General features: G+C 34.7%; 1 protein-coding gene across 3 annotated transcripts in view; it reads right to left on the bottom strand.

Moving 5' to 3' along the window:
• Nucleotides 1–22050, bottom strand: part of LOC118202451 (15-hydroxyprostaglandin dehydrogenase [NAD(+)]-like) — a 69120-nt gene that overhangs the window by 16591 nt on the left and 30479 nt on the right. The window contains exon 1 of one of the 3 annotated variants that reach the window (XM_035374632.2): nt 7699–7852. The exons of 1 other annotated variant lie outside the window; for it this stretch is intronic. In XM_035374632.2, coding sequence (XP_035230523.1) covers nt 7699–7788 — 90 coding nt within the window. In that variant the 5' untranslated portion in view covers nt 7789–7852. Of the gene's footprint in view, nt 1–7698; nt 7853–20195; nt 20481–22050 lie in introns of those variants that run through there. One more of the 3 variants, XM_035374630.2, reaches the window with a different exon arrangement.

Here is a 22050-nt window from a genome sequence, read left to right as displayed (position 1 = left end):
TCAGTCTACTGCGAACCCGTACGCACGCAACCATATATACTATCGTATGTATTACTTTATATGAAGTAACTATGGTATTTGTTAAGACTTTTATATTTAATTTCTTGTTTTTTAATTCCGTAATTTGATAATTTCAGTGTTTAAAAATATATTTTAAATTCACTACTATACATACATGAGGGCCTAATTTATCCGTTCCATGTAATTATTTGACATTTTTCATCCAAGCACACTTCACGTTCATGAAACCGCAGATGGAACACGTATTTTAATTCTTGCACTTTCTTTGCGTCATAAAGAGTAACTGAAATTTAATACAAGTTTATAAATTTGTCTTGTTTTAAACGTTATCAGTTTTATAATGTGTTATTATGCCTGAAATGTGAAGTCATCTTCTACGGCATTACAATCAGTCACTGTATTGGAACGCTCATTGCCTTGCTTTAACTCTTTCACTACTAATTGAATTTCTACTTCATGACTGCAATTATTTTGCATTGTATAATACGTTCGAATTTTACCCAGTACAGATTTAATGAAATCTGACTTAAGTGTAGTTTCTTAAAAGTACTAACACAAAGGAGGAATCTAAAGTAGATATAAGCTAATTTTGTCCCGATTAAACATTTTTTAATGTTTTCTGGAATATTATTACCCAATATTCGTGAAAGGATTTAAGATATAGGCTATCAATATTGATGACAGCGAATAAAGTTCAACTTGGTTAATGCTAAAATTAATTGATTCTTAATATGTCAAGCCAACTATCAACTACTTTTCAGACTTTTATGCTATAAAAGCAAGTTTAAAGCAATCGTTTCCTAAATCAGACAACCAGTGCTTTACGCCGAAGCCCAACGGAGCCCTAAATAAGGTGAGCTCCGGTACTTCTTTTTATAAAACTGAACCCTAAATTAAAAGACAACAAAATTTAGAATTCCTAACATTTTAGTTTAACAATAAGCAGACCTTGCAATATTCTACTATTTCCCTAGAAATACAAACTCATGAGAACATGAGGCGTTCAAGTAAAGTCCCTTCACACACATGCGGAAACCTTTCACTTTAAGAAGAGCAATAAATTCGGTGAAGTTTGTTTAGGAACACGTAAATTTCTCGCCATGGCATCTAGTGTATTGTTATCGATGGTTACAGTTAGTTACCCTCGCACGAAGGAAAATTTGTGTTCTTAAATGTGCGTTAATGGACAGCAAGTACAATTAGAGTGAAATACTGAGATAAACTGCTCAAGCACGTCCTAAACATCGTCTTCCCACAGTATCCACTAATGGGGGGAAAACTTAACCAGCAACTTTACATTCATCCTTAGAAGTCAGATTCAGGACTTATTTTATCCCTGACACACATCTGCTTGATGGCTATAATTATATCAGCAGAGAGCCGCGGTCAAAGAGAACGCTCTCTCTTACCAAGATTCCTCTCATTTTTTGTTTCTACCCACGATCAGAGCTTAAATAGGGCCGGAGCCCACCGGATATCGGCTTCTTAGTTTTTGTAATAAATCATAATTCTAGCCGGAACGCACCGGAGCACTGAATAAGAAGGCTGCGGCACTTCTTTTATGTAATTGAATAACAATTTCGTAGAAATTTTTTCTCGAATATTTTATTTGAACAATAAACTTATATTAAAAATCACTTATTAAATTTCAATTTATCTCTTTACATTTTATTTAATTTTACTTATTTAATTAATTCAATAAATAAAATTAATTATATAATAATTATCAATTGAATTATAATTAATTAATTATATAATAATCATTGATTAAATAACAATTTATAAACATTAATTAAATATTTATTAATTAATTTGATAATAATTAAATATTTTTAAAAATTATTAATGAGTTTAATAGTTATTTTATTTATTTATTTACTCTTATTCCTCTTTGCTGACGGTTTTCCACAGGGTTCCGGCACTTCTAATCTTAGAAATTAAGCCCTGCAGACAACTCAATTTGAAATTTAAATTATAAATACTTGGGCTTCAATCGGGAGTCTAAACCACCGTTCATACACATTCCCTTTACCACAGAGTTATTTAAACTAATAATTGCTTCTGAACGCATAGTAGGCCAACCAGTGGGCGAGCGGTAAAGTCGCTGAACACTGGTAGTTCGGTCCGAGGTTCGAATCCCGCGAACGGGCTGGCTGCATGTGCGTTTTCGTGGTTTTCCCCATGTGCAACGTGTATACGAGCCAATTTCCCTTAGAAAGTCCTCCACGAAGGCATCCCTCCTCTTAGGCAGATAGCCCTAGTGTGCTTTGCCATAATTAAATATACCAACACCTGAACGCATAGTGTTGAGGGCTTATTACTGCGCCCACTTTGCTGGGAATTAAGCCCTTAAGCGTTGACATTTTTTAGAATCATACTAATAGCGTCGGGGATGTGACGAGAGTAAAGCTGCCAGGTTTGGCCTGCCGAGGTTACCCGTTGGTTGCCGGGTTGTGGCGCTATCTGTTGAGCGTTTCCTTAGTAAATTAAACACGTTGCTTGAAAAATAATGAAGATCCATTTGGAAATGAATTTAAGAGTATCAGTAATAGCAAATATATCGTAAAATAAGATGAAAATAATACATAACATATTCTTGACATAAACACAATCAGAAGTGAATGCAAACACAATTGTTAATTCAGTTGATAATAAACATACTTCAATATTTGAAATTCAAATCCTTGAGCTTGGGAGCACGTTTCAAAAACTCAAATTCAGCTAGTATTTTGATGTAACATAATTCTGAAGGAGTTTCGGTGAGAATAAGCAAACCTATTGTTCTATTCGAGTCCTACAGTCTACTCAACTAAAGCTGAGTCATATGATTTGTGTTCATAAATTTAAGTTGTGTATAATTCGTGATCTTGACACCACATTCTGAATGGCTGGATCGTAGTGTAGTGTGTGATTCTTGATTGATGTTTAAACTCAAAGCTCATTATTTTGTTAAAGACATTATGAGAATTGTGAGATGATAATCATGAAATGACATGATCTTTAATTCCTTATCAATTTGTTTATTACGCACAGACCGGGGGGGCATTAAGTACTATTCGAATGATCTTATTTTGAAAACATGAATTTTTTTCTTCTGGTCTTTTCTACCTTGTAGCCTTTGAAGAGGATTACGTTTCTTTTAGAAAGGTTGATTTAAACTCTCCATAGACTATACCAGTGCGTTACAGTATTTACTGCTATTTTAAGGGAGTCCAAAGCTTTTTTTGCCTTTGATTTGCTAAGAATCCCCAGCACATTTTGCAGTTTTTGGGTTCTTGCTTCTCGAGCAGATCATTTACGTAAATGTTTAAGAGTGTGGATCTAAGAATTGACCTCTGGGGCACTCCTGCCTTTATCATTTTCCCATCTGAGTGACCATTTCCACGAAACTGAAGTGTTCTATTTTTAAGGTATGAGGAAATGAATTTTATGAAATTGATGGGAGATTAATTCCTTTCAATTCTGTAACGAGAACGGCATGCAATAGTCGGTCAAATGCCTTCTCGAAGTCAAGAAACACTGTCGCAACAGCAGTCTTTTTAAGGCATCAACTATATGTTCAGTAATGTTAAGAATTTTATGAACTGTGCTTTGTCCTCTTCTGAAACCATTGTCTCTGTGTCTTTAAGGTACCGAATAAAGCGAGTATGGAGGATCCTTTCATATACTATAACCATGCTTTGATGTAGGCTAATTGGTATATAAATCGAAGGCTCTTACGAGTTCTTTCCAGGCTTCAGGAAGATAATTACGATGGCATGCTTCCATTGAGAAGGACAATAACTGAAGCGCAGGTTTCCTTTAATTATATTGATATGAAGAATTAAATACTTCCCGCGAAGTTCTTTTAGAACACGATAACTGATAAGGTCAATACCCTATACGTTTTCAGGTTAAGACGTTTAAATGTGTCTTTGATTTCATTCGGAGGTTTTTTTTGTTTTTCATTTGGAGGTTTTTTTGTTTTTCATTTTTGATTTCATTTGGAGGTTGTCTTTGATTTCATTTGGAGGTTTGATTTCATTTGGAGGAGGGCAAAGTATATTTGTAACTGCCCATATGAAATAAGCTTTCGTGGAAGCATTCAATTTTTTTCTCATGTTCTTGATCAAAACTTGGATTAGAAATGAAGTTACCTTCAACCTCACTTGCCATAACTTTCGATATCTTCATCCGAAGAGGCTTCAATTCTTGATGTACATGTGATAAGCATTAGTGTTCCTGAAGGGCATGGAAATCCCCAGACATTATTCAGCTCATAATCCATACATGTTAAGTATTTCGTCGCACTTGGAAAACCTGCAATTTGCAATTAGTGTCAGAATTTCATGTGCTCTTCTATTAAGATGTCTTTTGTGTTCGGAGTCATGAGTTCTTTTGCAGCACTTAGCAGTTCTGTTCTTTTCTTTGATGATATAAGAATATAAGTTGGAGAAGTACCGCGGTTACTATACATTTTTAGCCTCGTAGAACGATGCATTGCATCTCTGATATTAAAATCAGAAAATGCTGATCCAATTTTCCGCAATTTTGCTGACCACTACGTTTGCATCTATATTTTGTAAATTCTGCTTGAAATTTTTTCATTCAATAATTTTAATGGGATTGAAGTTTGGTGGATCAAACCCACAATAAGAGAATCTTACTAGAAGGTGGTCTGAAAACAGTTCATTACGCCCTTTCCGGTAAGGAATTCGGTTGATATGATTTATGTTCACAATATCAAGAACTTCTGTGGTACCTGCATAATAATTTCGAGGGGGATTACTTGGTCCAATGACATTTATGCCATAATTATCTATAGTCATTCAATTGATATTGGTACCCCTGAATTCCAAGTGGGATTAAGACATTAAAATCTTATGCAATATTAAAGTCTCAGGCATGAAGGATTATAAGCCCACACAAAATTGAGGGGGGTCTTCATGTTTATTGTGAATGCCTGCGGCTGTTGTTTCAAAACTGATGGTAATGTTGAGATCATACAAGGGGGTAGCGCATTAAGTCTTTGGATAGGACAGCAGTGCCGCCTCCTCTGTTGTGCATTAGATTATTTCGCAAAACTTTAAATCCGTGTATACGAAGGTTATCGCATGGAGTCTTGTTTACAAGTATGATATAATGTCATGCTTGTTGAGGAATTACGAATTTCCAATTCTTGACATTTAATGCTATTGACATTAAAGAACACTGTACTTAGGATTCATTCTCCCGCATCTTGATAACGGGAGAAGCTGTTAATTTGAATAGAATTCGTAATTAAATTCTGTCAAAAACTCAGTGTCTTCTTTTACAATTTCTATTCTTCCCATTAGTGAGTTAATACGTTTAAATTTTTTCTACAAATGATTTAGCTTTGAATAGTATATTTTTTATCCACTATGTAAATGATTGCGATTCCTTCTCACAGGCTGAAACCTGCTCATTCCTATTTGGCTTTTGCCACTGGAGTCGATTGGATACGTAGAAAAAGAATGCTTATATGTCTTTGAAAGAGGCTGCAGTCTTTATTGCGATTTCTTTCATGTTTTGGGTTTACCGTGGACACCCTCTGTAAGAACCCACATGGTCTTCTCTGCAAAAACCACATTTCCCTGCTATGTTTCTATCTTTCTCAGTCTATTCTTAAATGGTTCTGAGTGCATTTCAGGTAACGGACTTGTGAGGGCAAAGAACCCTACTGTTCTCATAACATATCGTGCTCGCCAGTTCAAGATTTGGATCGTAAATATTGAAATATGTTTGTTATCAACTGAATTAGCAAATGTATTCAGTTCTCATGGGTTTATCTCAAAAGTATGTTTTCTCCCCATCTTATTTTGAAATATAATTGCTATAGATTGGCACTCTGTGTAATTTATTTCCAAATGGGTCTTCATTATTTTTTAGAAACGTGTTCAAGTTATTAAGCTAACGCTCATCAGATGGCGCCACAAGCGCTACAGGTTAACACGGCAGCTTTACTCTTCCCAAATACAGTAAGACTCCGCTTAACGCGGGGGATACGTTCCATCAAAGTAGAGCGTAATGCGAAACAGCGCTAAACGAGGCTATCTTTACATGTAAATATTGGGGTTAGGGGAAGATGGCTAGGAAATTGGTTAGGTATTAAATTTAAAAAGTATGTTTTTTTAATAAAAATAAAACCAAACATTTATTTCTTAAAGCCCAAATTAATACCACATTATTATTTCTTGCAAAAATAAAAACAAAATATAAATAACAAAACGAATAATCTTAAAAAAAAACAAATAAAATTCTCAGTCAGTCATATTTAGTTAGCCTTCCGCGTTTTCGGTGTTCTGCCTTTTTGTGACAAAAGCATCTAATTTTGTTTGCCTTTTTCTTTTGCGTTGTTCTCTTAAAAGTTCTTCATAAACGGATAGAGCATCTCTAACACTACGCCTTACTTTTGAGCTCCTGTCAAAATTCGGATCATTTTCAATGAATTGATCCATTATTTCAGTTATGGTAGACGAACTCCTTTTTACAAACGCCATCGAAAGTTCTTTTTGCTCTTCTTCTGAATCACTGCTGTCAACATTTTTGTTTTCTTCTTGTTCAGTTAATTCCTTGAGCTCATCTTTAGAAAGACTAACCGCTGCTTCTTGAATTATTTCTTCGACATCTTCCACATTTACCCCTTCAAAATATGTCTGTACAATACCGCACCAAACAAGAAATACAAGTACACTCTTTCGGATATGTATTTGAAACCTATCGCTGCATAATATTTCGGGGAATCCCCGTATGCTGCGAGCGATTTCGTGGAATCCCCGGTTTGAAATAAAAGAGCGCTAAACCGAAACAGCGCTAAACGAAACAGCGTTCAGCGGGGTGTCTTACTGTATGCGTGATAATTAGCATGATTCTCAAAAATGTCAACCCTTAGGTCTAAATTCCTAATAGAGTGGTTAAATACTTAATCAGTAATAAGCCTATAGCACCAGGCGTTCAATGTTGAAAAACTTTCCGTGATTCATTTCAGTTTCTTTCTTCCCACTTGCATGATATGACAACACAATAGTTGTTAAAATACAACGTAAAATACTAAACCTATTGCAGTCACTTTCCCGAGAAGACAGAGACAGTCTCAGTGTAGAGAAATGATAATATTCCAGACAAAAAACAGCACTTTTTGCCTTATATTCGCTCAGTAAAATATCTGCTTAAAATGAGATTTTCAAATTTAAAAATTCACTCAGAACTAAATTTTAAGAATAAATTCACATGAAAATCTTCTTCAGGGTAAAAATATAGCTTTTTAAATCTGAAAGGCTTATATGATTAATTAAAAAGAGAAAATTATCACAAAATTTAGAAATTGGTAGGAGAAATTTATGTTGCTAAAATTTGACCCCTAACTGACTTTCCTAGGAAAATTCGTATTTGGAGGAAGACATGCGCTATGTTCTTAGTAATGCAGTGTTTCCTATAAAACTAACCATAATCTAAGATTGAATTTTGCTTAGTTTTAGATTTTAAACTAATAGTCTTCTATTGCACATAAGCCAACACCAATCTTCTTTTAATTTATTGAAATATTTAGCATGAATAAATCATATAGTTCTCTTAAAACAGCATTTGTTTGAATAACATTATTAGCTATATAAAACATCACAATAAATAACTTCGCTGTATAATTTAAGAAAGATTATGATTTTTAATTTAACTTACTTTGTAGCCGTTTTTAAGTAGAGCATTTGCAATGGCTGCTCCGAGTCCCTGAGCGCCACCAGTAATGATTGCAACTGACAAATCCGTCATGATTCGAACTGTTGCCTTATTTTTGAACTGTAGACTTATTCTAAATGGTGTCTAAAGAAATGCCAGCTATCATTTATGCAAGTGCTGAAACGTGTTTTCTTTATCTAAGAGTTACTATCACGAGAAATATCAGTTTTCAATTGTTATTTTGACTTCCCACTCAAATTTAGCTTTAAAAATATGATTACATGGTCTTATCATTAGTTTAAACGCGAAGAAGAGTGTATTTTAATGTCTATTGTTTGCTGTATTTCTAACATACTTTAAACATTTATTTGAAAGATAAAGAGGTTAAATACTTTTTACTATTGAGATACCTATCTCATACTTCAGAAGACATCTGAAACGCTTGAAAGTAGAATGAAACTTTCTTATAATTCTACTAGATTTCTGAATTTATTTCTATTCCTTTTAAATTTACCAGCTAATGTTTTTTTAAAGCTAAAAATTTTAAATACTACGGGACATGAATTATTACTTGAATTCAAGTATAAAACAAAAATTTAATTAAACTGTTTTAATATTTAATAACTGTTGAATAGAAAGAAAGAGATATTTCTATCATTTTTGTAGCAATTAATGATATTGTTACGAAATGTACAGGCGCGGTGAGATGGCTTCCCCGCAAAGCAGTTTTAGGGTTGCCATAAAATGAAAAGGGAAGGCAGGGTTGCCACATTTGACGAGAAATCGTCTACAAAATTGGCGATATGCCATGGGCGGATGGAGAATCTTCTGGAACGAATTCTTACCGGTTTAGCCCAGAATGTTCTTGAACACCAGCCAAAAGATACAGAAAACCTGCTGGTACGCGGAGAGTTAGTATCGAGAGTGTGCCTCGTCGAGAGGGCGAGAGTGTGTGCCTCGTCTGGCGAGCTGATAGTCAGTCATTGAGCGAGTGTCTCGAAGTCTAGCGCCGAGTTGGTCGTCGAGTGCATTGAGAGAGTCTTTAGTGTATCGCGAGTTAGTGCATCGTCGAGTTTTGTCTTAGACTGTGCTGAGTCGAGAGCTATACTCTTATGTATCATCGAGTGCATTGCGAGTTGTAGCATGGAGAGTCTAGAGAGTACGTGGATGCGACCAAGCAGAGTCGGGAGCTGTACTCTGGTGCTTTGCAGTGAAGCTGTCTCCACCGTGACTACAATTGCATTGTAGAATGCAGTTGCTGTGTGAAACTGCATTCTACCATCAGCTGAGAACCGAATATACCGATCGTGTCAGCGTGTTTATAGTAGCTCATCGACGACTGTAAAACGTGTTTTGGAACTGTCCTGATAATACTGGCTAATAAAGTGTGTTTCGATACTCATTATTCACTCCAAATCCATACGAACCCCGTACGAACGTGAAGGAAGAACATAACGCAACAACTGGTGTCAGAAAAAAAAAAAGCAACAATATTTTAGAAAAATAAATCTCATACAGTTAAATTATGTTTTATAGCTTCTTAACTGCATTTCATATTATAATGTTTTTGAAGAATTTATACTTGAAAAAAAATTATTATATATGTGAGTAATAATACAGATTCTTTAATGGCAGATAATACGGCACTACTTGAAGAAGCTTGAAGACGTGACAAATTGAAATATTAATTTTAATATTAATTATTAGTTTCGGTCATAAATAATTTGGCACACCAATCGTGTCTGCCAAGAACGTAACCTTTACATTTTTTATATTGCTCGACGAGAAGAGAGCAGCACGGCAAGAGTAGCAAAAGAGAAGTGCGTTGTGTTCAGGACGAAACCTTAGTTCAGAATGGTTTAGTTTCTAATTAATACCATCAGCTGAGAACCGAATATTTTCTTAAAAAGTAGAATTAAAGTGAAAGAATAACTTGCTGTAAATAAATTATTTCTAAAAATAATTTAATTTTCGGAAAAACTGAATGTAACACTTTGAATAAGTATATTTTATCTGCAATGCCAGTTTGGAATTAAACCGAGTAACGTTTTGAATGGGTACTTTTCCCCTTGAACTGAGTAACATTTTGAATGGGTATTGCCAATTTGAAATACGATTAAATGCAACAACATTTCGAATACTGTATTTATTTCCTATAATACCTGTTTGAAATTTGTATGAGTATTTATATATATTTGTATGAATAATTATACACATTTTGTATTCTTGATAAATTTGTAATACGAATGTTCAAATGAATTCTTTTTAACATGAAAATAAACATGTGAATAAAACTGTGAATAAAACTTATGAATATATATAATATGTTTGTGAATAAAACTTGAATAACACTGGCACACTAAAAAATCTTTTAACAGATACTCGAGCCTTGTCATGGGAATTATTCATCTTATGGTCCCTGTGGCGAAAGCGACGCAGTTTATTTCACACTGGTACATTTACAAGATCTAAACCAGAGGTGTCCAAACTTTTAGCTTCCTTGGGTTACGTTGGAAGAAGACCAGATATTTCGGGCCGCACAAATTATTTCTCACACCAGTGACAGCTAGTGTGGCCTCCAAAATAAGTGAATCGCATAACTGCGTAGGTTTGATAAAAGGTTTGGTTTGGTTTATTAGATTACGGCAAAGCACTCGAGGGCTATCTGCCTTAAGGGAGGGATGCCTTCGTGGAGGACTTTCTAAGGGAAACTGGCTCGTATACACATGGGGAAAACCACGAAAACGCCCATGCAGCCAGCCCGTTCGCGGGATTCGAAACTCGAACCGAACTACCAGTGTTCAGCGACGTTACCGCTCGGCCGCTGGTGGGCTAGGTTTGATAAAAAGTTTTCGGTTTTGCTCGGATTTGGCCACTGAGAGAAATTTTTAAATTTCACCTGTATGACAGAAATGTGCGGGTTTGACCGCACTAAGTCAAATTTGCTCAGAGTGTAATATTGAGAAAACGCATATAGAGAAAATTTTTAAGTGAATCAGTGATTCATTTGGCTAGCCGTCATTGCCTGGCTCTAAAGACGGCTGATGAGCAACCCACCCTAATGTAAAAGAAAGAAAGAATTAAAAAAAAAAAATCTTATAAATATATTTTAGTAATTACTTTTTTACAATTTTTAACATAATGACATAATAATACAGAATTATTTTGACACTGTATTTGACATTTTGTACATAATATTTCATTACAAATATAACAAGAAATCATAAACTTAATGTGATATTTGGCTTTGAATTTGAGAAACTAATGCATCATTCTCAGGAAGCCGTCAAGGTTTCATCCTATATCCTGGTTCTAATTTTAGTGTTAGTGTGTTTTACTCTTGAAAATAGTAATTCATAAATGTACGTGCTGCCGAATAATGATGACATGCATAACGCATAACTGTGCAACAAAGCGTGTTAGTCTCTGTGTTACGAAGATAATCACTTTGTGCATAAGTCAAAAGGTTTGCAACCGCCAACTAAACTAAAAATGTATTTTATTTCCCTCCAACTCGGATTGTCAAATTACGCATTCGTCCATGAATCCCAAAATTACATTCGTGTGCAAAATTAAGAGAATTTGCGAATTATGTCTATTTTTACATAAAGGTTTGAAGCAAGGTCGACCACGATCCACAATGACAAATGAGGATCGTTATTTGACATTTTCAGCGTGGATACACAGGACTCTTACAGCTTCACAGCTCTCAGGTGAGCAGTATGTAACCTGATTTACAATGTCTACAATTTCACGAAGGCTTTATGATATAGGGCTGTATGACAGAAGACTCACTGTTAGTGTCGCGATCACTTACATCACACAAAAGAGCTCGTTTACCCTGTTGCGGATAACATGCGCCTTGAACCAGACTTTGTGAAGCACCTTAATTTTTAACAGATGAGTCGAGATTCAGTCTGGACACTGATTCTCAGCGTACCTGTATCTGGAAAGAGCCTGCAATGCGATATCATCCTTCCCCCATCAGGGAAAAGATCGTTACGGTGGTGGAGGTGTAATCGGTGTATTACGGTGTGTAAAGGTTTTGGCAGGCATTATGTTGAACGGCCGCACACCTCTGCACATATTATACAAAGGTTCCTTGACTGCTATGGAGTATAGAGAGGAGATCAGACTTTTCAGAGGCGCAGTTTGTCCGTGGTTCCTGTTAGGGAACGAAAACGTTCGTCCACATAAGTTCAACTGATTATCTGAAAAGTGAGAATATTCGCTGCAGGGATTGGCCAGGCAGTTCAATGACTAAACGTTGTTAGACATTAGGGTGACTAAACGTTGTTTAAAGTTTAAAAATCTTACTTATTTATTAAAAATACTAAAAACATTTTAACAGCATTAAACATATCACCAATACCTGAGATTACAGGTTGATTTGAATTTTCATCATGAGCGTTCCTAGGAACACATGCATTGTTTTTTAACAGCATCCAGATATGAAATGCCTATAGTTAATATGTTTACATTAGAATTGGTTATATTCTCAGAAGTATACTTTGTCATCGAATTTATACTAAGTATATAATATTTGGGGAATTTAGCACATCCACGAAAATTTGTCGTGTAGCCAGTTAAACCACAGTTGTAACACTTAATCAAGTTCAATTTTTTAACGACACAATTTTCAGCTTTGTGCTGGCCCGCACATTTAACACATCTAGGCTTTAATTTGCATACTTCAGAGAAGTGGTTAAAGTGTTGGAAATTGTAGCACTGAACCACACCGCCTTTAACTTTATTTAAGGAACAACAAATATGTTGAAATGTAGAATTTGGTAATCTCGTAAATGCGTTCAGTACCAGAAGTGAGCTTTAATTTGACAAAGGAATGAGTTTTCTTCGTTCTCAGTCTAAACATCTGTACAACTTTAATTACCGTAAAGCCTAAATTTTTATCCTCGATTTTATACACGGCCATATCCGCAGGAAGCCCCCTAAATACCACCTTAAGTATTCGTTTATTTTTATGGTTGATAATATAATGACGAATTTGTTTGTCAATGAGATATTTAGAGATAATTCTGTGATCCTTTTCCTCTTTAGGGAAAACTTTCAAGAAATCACCCTTCACCCGTTCAGAAAGATTCCATTCAATATCTAGTTTAAGATTTTTCAGATAGTCAGAAAATTTAACTCTAAGCTGGACCATAATGGGTTTTACTTTAGGGCACTGCATATCATCTGTTAAGTCTCTCTGAAGCCAGATGGCGCTGCCATCGTTACTGTTTACAAAAAGAATGTTAATTACTTGAGAGTTGGCTTCAATGGCGAAGCAGAGAGTGATTGTGGGACCCTGAGCGTCTCTCAAAAATTAGTATAATAAAGATAAAGATATGTTACAAAGTAGTTTGAAAATTAGTTTAATTGAGAGTTACAGTCCATTTAAAAATCGCCGGACCATTTGAGTGTCCAGTAGAGCCGCAGAGATATCAGCTAAATAAATAATCTAGTGTAAGACAGTGAGTTTGCCATTTTGTTTCAATGGAATTTGTGTTTGTGGATTATAGCCAGTTGCTGAAAGAAAGGGGTAAGTAAAAAACCCTTGAAACTCTATTCATTATTAACTGTTGCATTTAGTAAATTCTGAATTAAGTTTGTGTGATAATTTGTTATTGATAAGTGTAGCGAAAATGGCTACGAAACTGAAAGATGTTCTCACTAAAAAGAGAACTCAAAAAACTATCTTATCGAAGTTGCAAAAGAAACTTTGTGAGCCAGATTTAAGTGTTAGTGATTTAGAATTGTTAAAAACTAAATTTAACAATCTGCAAAATGAATTTGATATTATTTTTGATTCTATTATCAATTTAAGTAGTGAAGAAAATATCGAAAAAATCTTCAGTGAGCAAGATGAAATCAATAGTAGTATTATTGATATAGAATTTGAAATAAATAATAGATTGTCGAACGTTGTTAAAGAAAATAAAGTAGAAAATGCAGTAATTTCTGAAAATACTGTTGTGCGTTTACCTAAGATTTCGTTACCGACATTTTCATTAGAAATGCATTCTTGGCTTTCCTTTAAGGACATTTTTAAAGCGAGTATTGATCAAAACCCAAATTTATCAGATGCTGTAAAATTGCAATATTTGAAATCAGCACTGAAAGGAGATGCTTTTAGAATTATCCAAACGATAGCTATAACGGATAATAATTATAAGTTAGCGTGGTCTCTCCTTGAAGAAAGATACGCGAATCCTAGAGAACAAGTGTATGCTCATCTTAAAAGATTTATGAGTATTCCCGTTATTCAAAACGAGTCAGCTTCTGCGATTCTAAATTTAATTGATGTTACAAGTGAAGTTGTAAGATCGTTAGAATGTTTAGAACAAAAGTTAGATGGGGTTTCATCCGCTATATTTGCATTTATTCTTAGCCAGAAACTTGATCAGAATACTAAGTTATGGTGGGAAAGGAATTTAAAGAAAGAAAAAATACCGAACATTACAGAGTTATTAGAATTTCTAAAGGATCACGCGAGGACATTAAACGCTTCTAGAATTCCAGTAATGTCTAAATCAAAAGCTTCAGTAAGTCAATCAAAGGTTTCTTCAATGGTTTCATGTGTGACTGAAAAACGTGCTTTAATTTGTAAACTGTGTAATGTGGAACATAAATTATTTAAATGCCCTAAATTTCAAAAATTCAGCTTAAAGGATAGAGTCGAGTATGTTAAAAAGCACAACTTATGTTTCTGCTGTTTTGGAAATCATGGAGTGAGAAATTGCCCTTCAAATTACTCTTGTAGGCTATGCAGAAAAAAGCACAATTCGTTACTGTGTTATGAGCGAGAAAAAGTTTCGATTTCCCAAAATAGAGAGAGTTGCGATATCGCCTCTCTGTCGAATCAAAAGTCAGACGCCAGTTCGTCTACGGAAGTAGCGAAACTGAACGCTCACGCAAAGCCATTTATAAATAAGGATAGCGAGTGTTTTATGACAGCTAATGTAAATAAAAATTGTAATGCAGTTAGTAGAGTCCTACTATCGACAGCGATTGTTTATATTAAGGGAAATGGAAGAGAAATATTTCCAGCCAGAACTTTGCTTGACAGTGGAAGTATGATTCATCTTTGTTCATCGGAATTAGCTGAGAAGCTTTATTTGCAAAGAGAAAATGTAAACGTATCAGTAGGATGTTTATCTGGGATTTCAACAACGGTGAAGTCAAAAATAAGTGCGGTTATTTTAAATAGAGGAAACACATACAGTCGTAAACTAGATTTTTTCGTAATTCCGAAAATTACTCATTTGATGCCTTCTAGACAAATTGATGTCTGTAATATTGAGATTCCACAAGGAGTTACGTTAGCTGATCAAGACTTTCACAAACCGGGTAAAATTCAGTTACTTTTAGGATCTGAAATATTTTTCGATTTGATAAGATCCGGGCAAATTTATGTACCAAATACAAATTTAGTGTTACAAAACTCAGCATTTGGGTATTTGGTAAGCGGTAGCATTGAAGATTTACCACATGAGAAACAATTAATGCATTGTGGGTTAATTTATGAGAATGTCGAAGCACAGTTGAAGAAGTTTTTTGATTTGGAATCAATTGGTATCAGAGATGATCCCAATTCTTACGATGAAGATAAAGCATTAGAGATATTCAACAAAACTGTTAGTTTCAGAGATGGTCGTTATATTGTTAGTTTGCCTTGGAAGAAACGTTGGGAACATTTAGGCGACAATTTTGGTGTCGCAGAAAAAAGAATAAAAATCCTGATGAGAAAAATGCAGCATGATAATACATTATACCTGAAATATAGAGAAACTTTAGAAGAGTACCTAAATCAAGGGATAATAGAAAGAATATTAGATTCTACGAAACCAGTAAACAAGCCAGTTTTTTATATGCCGCATCAGGCAGTTTATAGAGAAGAAAGCATTACAACAAAAATGCGTATTGTATTTGATGCGAGCTCACATGAAATAGGTAGTCTGTCCCTGAATGATTGTTTGTGGCCAGGTATTAATCTGAATCAAAATATATTTCACTTGCTGATATATTTTAGATTTAATAGAGTTTCAATCTTAGGAGATATCGAAAAGGCATTTTTACAGATCGTATTAGCTGAAAAAGATCGAGATGCAGTTAGATTTTTATTTGTTAAGAATATTGATACACCTTTACAGAATACCGACGATCAGCTAGAAGTGTATAGATTTAAGCGTGTGCTCTTTGGTGTTAATTCCAGTCCTTTTTTGTTAGCGGCAACTATAAAGCTGCATATCCAAAAGTACAGAAATGTGTATCCCGATACCTTTCAAATTCTTGATACATGTATGTATGTTGATGATCTTGTTACAGGAGCAGATGATGTATCAGAAGCCTTAAAAACTTCAAGGGAAGCAAAGGAAATTATGCGTGGAGCTGGGATGAATCTACGCAAATGGGTGACGAATGATTATCATTTAGCTAAAAAATGGGAAGAAGAAAATTTTGATATTCATCCCCTAAGCTCAAATGAAAGGATACTGAAGGTATTAGGAATTCAATGGAACATTCAGGAAGATAATTTGAGTATAGAGACTTCTTGTTTGACGAAAATTTCGAGGAGAAAGAAAAGTACCAAACGCTTCATCCTCCAAACAGCTGGAAAAATATATGATCCTCTTGGACTCATCACACCATTCACTGTTAGAATAAAACTTTTATTACAAAAGCTATGGTTACGTAAATTACCATGGGATGAAGAGCTTCCTTCTGATTTGAACGACGAGTGGTCTCAGTGGTGTAGCGAGCTTTCAGAACTTAGTAACATTAGTGTTCCAAGATTTGCTTTGGATTCATGTGATGAAAATATAGAGATCCATGTTTTTTCTGACGCAAGTCAAAAGTTGTATGGTGCAGCCGTTTACGTAAAGGTACAGAATCAAGAAAAAATTTCTGTGAATTTGCTGGCTTCCAAGAGCAGAGTTTCACCTGTCAAAAAAGTTTCCTTGCCTCGACTTAAATTGCTGGGTGCACTGATTGCTGCAAGATTGGGAACGGAAGTTAAAAAAGTTCTAGATCGTAAAGGTTCATCTAATATCTTTTTTTGGAGTGATTCTAAAGTTACACTGTATTGGATCAAAGGATCAAGCAGAAGATGGAAGTCTTTCGTTCAAAATCGCGTCGACGAGATTCAGAAGTTGACTAATCCAGATTCATGGTTTTATTGTTCAACCAAAGACAATCCAGCCGATCTTCTAACGCATGGAGTTAGTGCCTCTTCTCTAGTGAACAATTCTAAGTGGTAGACTTGTGCAGAATGTTTTACAGAGCCGCATCTTCCCTACAAGTGCTTACAACCAATAGTTCCAGAGGTTGAGAACCTCACACCAAATGAAAGGGAGTCCTTTGTGCAAGAAAGCAAAAGTTCTAGTGACATTAATGACATTTCTGAGAGAACTATGTTGATTGACATGAACTCTAACGTTTTAGACGAACTCTTGAATATTAGTAACAATTATTATAGAATAATTAATGTTCTTTCTTATATTTTTAGGTTTATTTGTAATTGCAGGAAAGGTGAATCAAGAAAGGTAGGCCCTCTTCAACTAGAGGAGGTAAGAATAGCTGAGGAAATGCTTATTAAGCATGAGCAGAAGGTTCTATTTTGTAAAAAGGACATAACAGGTAACTTAAAAAATTTACATCCCTTTGTTGATCGTAAAGGAATAATTCGCGTTGGTGGCCGTCTTGAAAAAGCTTCTTTACCATTTTCTCAGAAATATCCTGCAATCCTACCAAAAAATTCTAAGCTAAGTAAGATTTATTTTTCTAGTGTGCACAGAAGATTATTGCATCTTGGCCCCCAAGGATTATTGAATGCAGTACGTTTAAAATTTTGGCCATTAGGTGGTAGAGATTTGGCGCGAAAAACAGTACATCTTTGTGTGACATGCTTTAAATGCAAACCGATTTTGTCTTCACAGATTATGGGCAATTTGCCATACGAGAGAGTTAATAGATCACCCCCATTTAGTGTTTCAGGTTTGGATCTATGCGGTCCCTTTTATGTGACTTACAAGCATCAGAGAAAGGGCGTGCTAAATAAAATTTACATTTGTGTATGTATATGTTTTGTGACACGAGCTATTCATCTTGAGCCTTTGTCAGATTTAACTTCTAGTGCTTTAATTGCCACTCTTAAGCGTTTCATGGCCAGACGTGGCAAATGTGCGAAAATATTCACTGATAATGCCCCTAATTTTGTAGGAGCAAATTCTCTGTTGAAGAAATTTTACAATGTAATTAATTTTCCTGATAAAACTTTGGCCTCATTTTTCACGTCCGAAAGAATAGACTGGAACTTTATACCTCCCAAGTCCCCTCATTTCGGAGGGCTATGGGAAGCCGGTGTAAAGTCCGTAAAGTATCATGTAAAGAGAACAATAGGAAATTTGCGTTTTACATATGAGGAGTTTGAAACCATAATTTTGCAGGTAAAAGGAATACTAAATTCGAGACCTCTTACACCTATTTCCAATGATTTTGATTGTTATGACGTTTTGACCCCAGGTCATTTTTTAATAGGGAGATCAATACAGACGATTCCGGAGCCAATGATAATAGACGTAAATAAAAATCGATTAAGCCGGTGGCAGAGAACAACGAAAGTAGTTCAAATTATTTGGAAGAAATGGTCAAATGACTATTTAGGAACTCTGCAGCAGAGAAACAAGTGGATGATAGAGAAGGACAATATTTCTGTTGGTACTATGGTACTCGTTAAGGAGGATTATCTGCCAATTTGCAAATGGATATTATGTCGGGTTATTAAAGTCTATCATGGATCTGACAATAAAGTAAGAACGGTTAAAATCAAAACAAAATCAGGAGAATTGAAAAGAGCGATAACAAAGATCGCCGTTCTTCCGATAGAAAACTGAACTGATATTATTGCATATGTATTGTATTGTTATAGTATTGTAATAGCTGTAGTTATAGTAATAGTATATTATGTTGTTTATAGGTATATTAACTTTGTTAAGAATGTTTGTATAATTTCTTGAAATTTTGTAATTTCAATCCGGGGGAGTGTTAAGTCCCTCTGAAGCCAGATGGCGCTGCCATCGTTACTGTTTACAAAAAGAATGTTAATTACTTGAGAGTTGGCTTCAATGGCGAAGCAGAGAGTGATTGTGGGAGCCTGAGCGTCTCTCAAAAATTAGTATAATAAAGATAAAGATATGTTACAAAGTAGTTTGAAAATTAGTTTAATTGAGAGTTACAGTCCATTTAAAAATCGCCGGACCATCATCTCCGTTTAACCCCTCGTGGTTGATCATAGCACAGATAGCACTAACAACATTACTAACATTTGTACTTTCATCATCAACCGTAGAAAATTTATGAAATTTGTTTTGAAGGAGTAGATAAATATTGGGTATTTAGATCTTATTTGGCTTGGCCGTATTCTTCGCCAAAATGAAGCCATCAGTCAGGATGTCATTCACAGGTTTTATTTCGATTCACCACAGCACTTAGAAACATTACCAGCACAAACAGTATCACTTTCAAAATTACTAATAGTAGAGACATTATCGAGATCAATACTGTAGAATAGAATAGAATCAAAGCTAACATCTCTCTCTCTCTATATATATATATATATATTCACAGACGTAGATTTTCTGAACTGTCATTTCTTGCTTGCTTATCAGCAATTAGTTTTTGTTGTCTTCCGACATTACTGATCTGCCCCCCCTTATGTCTAATTAACCCATCATGCACAACAGATTTGAACAGTTTGAATATATTATAAATTAAATGCAATTTACTTAATTACATACATTACTAGAAATGTCAGATAACGATTTGAATTATTAAGAAGCATTTTTATTCTTTCCATATCGCTTTGTTTGCAATCAATAACAATTGATTAAATTGAATTGAATAATTGAATTAAGAGATAAATTGAAGGTCCTATGTTTTGCTGAACAGCAGTATTTTGAAAACTGGCCAGTCACGATGGCGCATGGAAGATAAAGCTTTTATTTTTAATGCATTGGCAATACTCACCAAAAGCTACTCCCAGTTAATTTCTTCTCTTCTAACCCAACAATTTCAGAGACATGATCGTATCTTGCTAAGACAAAATTTTACCTATTAAATGACAATAACATCCCTCCTTAACAAAAATTTTCTAGCATGCAGCCTTAATGCTCTCGATTTAAGCCTTAATGCAATTTCAAATTGAACTGCACATTATAAGGCTTTTTATAGTTTCTTTTTCTACTTTTCATTTATTTATCGTTTCATGATTTTATCTATAAATTAATCATCCTGTAATCCTCCTCTGTTGTCAAAATCGAGAGCAAAATCAATAAAAGATTAATTTATTTTATCAAATATTATAATTATTCATGATAAATTAACCTTAATATTAAATATTAAAAATAAATATTAAAAAAATAATAATAAGTTTAAATTAGAAAGTCCATCTGTAAAATATTTTAAACTTACTTAGATTTGGAAATTAAACTGCTAAAAGATTATTTTGTCAGATATTTTATTCAATTAATTTTGATGGAAAGAAACGTCGTTCGTAAAATACACGTTGGAAATAAAGCCATTGAGTATATACAATAAAGCATTTAGATTGAATCTTCTTCTACTAGATAAAAGGTATTTTCTTAATTCTTTACTCAAGGGTGATATCTTTGAATTCTTCTTGATAGCTAATGTACTGGTATCCCTTCTTTACTGTGACGAGCAATGTAGATCCATTGGTTTTATCTTTCAGAAGTTTCAGTATACCTTCTGACACGTATTCGGGGCTGAAAATAAAAATGAATAAACTTTTGTAATCAGCAAAGTAAGCATTTCAAGCTCTTTAAAAAAAATTGAAAGATTTCAGAGAGTTTTAACGGTCGCCCAAAAGGCGTTTGTTAAGTTTTTACGCTCTCGCTGAGCTCGGAGTCTACCATTCTGCTCTTACACTTACTCCTCCTAATGATTTCTCTCTCTCTCTCTTTCTTGTTTTAAGCTTTATTATTAAGCATCGTTTTCTTCGCACTACCACCACATACAATTCAACGGCAAAATCGCAAAACTTTTAAAATCAGCATATGTTTAGAATTCTTGATGCAGTGTTAAATGTTGGCACATACTTTTCTATTTTTTTATCAGTCTTTTCTCAGTTTATCATATCAATGTTCAAAAAAAAAAAAAAAATAACATCTAGGAATCTGGAGATCTTCTAAGTGTTCGATTTCACTGCACCACAACTGCCACTTGTGATCCAGTGACGATGGAAGTTCATCATCCCAGTCTATGTCATGACTCCACAGTTCAGTGGTAGAATGCTCGCCTGCCACGCGGGCGGCCCGGGTTCGATTCCCGGCCGATGCACCACATGTTACGAAGCGAATAACGATATCTAATGCGTAGTTCGAAAGGCTAGTAATAACTTGACCATTCTTGTTCGAACGCTAATTTTGTTCCGACGAATATGCATCAGTGGTAAATTTGATCTTGATTTGGATACAAAAAATTCATGACGATATCTTTCATTTATATTTAATGAAAGCACCAAAATATATCACAGCAATACACATACATCGCAATGGCGAACTACAGTTACATAATGTAAAAAACAACAGAATTCCTTTGGCGCAATAGCGCCCTCTATACTATGAAAAGTTCCAACACACCCCACCTGTGCTCTTTTAAGAGCACATTAAATTTACATATCAATAATATATTTAGATATGATCAAAACCAATATGCACAAATTAATACTGAAAACTACATTGCAAATTAAATACAATACATGAAACAAACATGTATATATAACTTTAAACTTCAAAAGGATAGATTAATTGGACGGGTCTTCGATAAAGTCCTTGAGAAGTACGAATCAAACATGAACGCACATACCCATCCCTACCTTTATAAACTTCTTCTATAATTCCAATAGGCCATAAATCTTTGATTTCGCCGACCCCTCCAGCAATACAACCTCACCCTTTTTAAGATTCCTTTCAGGAGATGGATTTAGAAAAGTATGCGCAGACCGTAATTCGAGGAGATAATTCTCCTTCTACTTTTTCCAAATTTGTTTCAAAAGATTAGTTTGATACAGTTTTCTCCTAGTCAAAGTCTGCCTGTTCAATGGTTCATTCCTGAAAAGGTCGGCGAAATGTACAGGATAAGAAATATTTTCTTGCCCTGGAAACAAGAAATGGGCAGGTGTAAGAGCTTCTGGCTCTTTTATTTCATTATGGACATAAGTAAGAGGTCTATGACTTAAAACTAACTCAATTTCTGATAGAATAGTCATCATTTCCTCAAAGTTAAGAAGAGCCCTTCCGAGAACCTTTCTCAAAGGATCTTTGATACTTTTCA

The sequence above is a fragment of the Stegodyphus dumicola genome, chromosome 8, assembly GCF_044657685.1.
Source record: "Stegodyphus dumicola isolate Sdum_Otavi_A_Nest chromosome 8, ASM4465768v1".
NCBI lineage: Eukaryota > Metazoa > Arthropoda > Arachnida > Araneae > Eresidae > Stegodyphus > Stegodyphus dumicola.
This window is presented reverse-complemented; position numbering and strand designations above follow the sequence as displayed.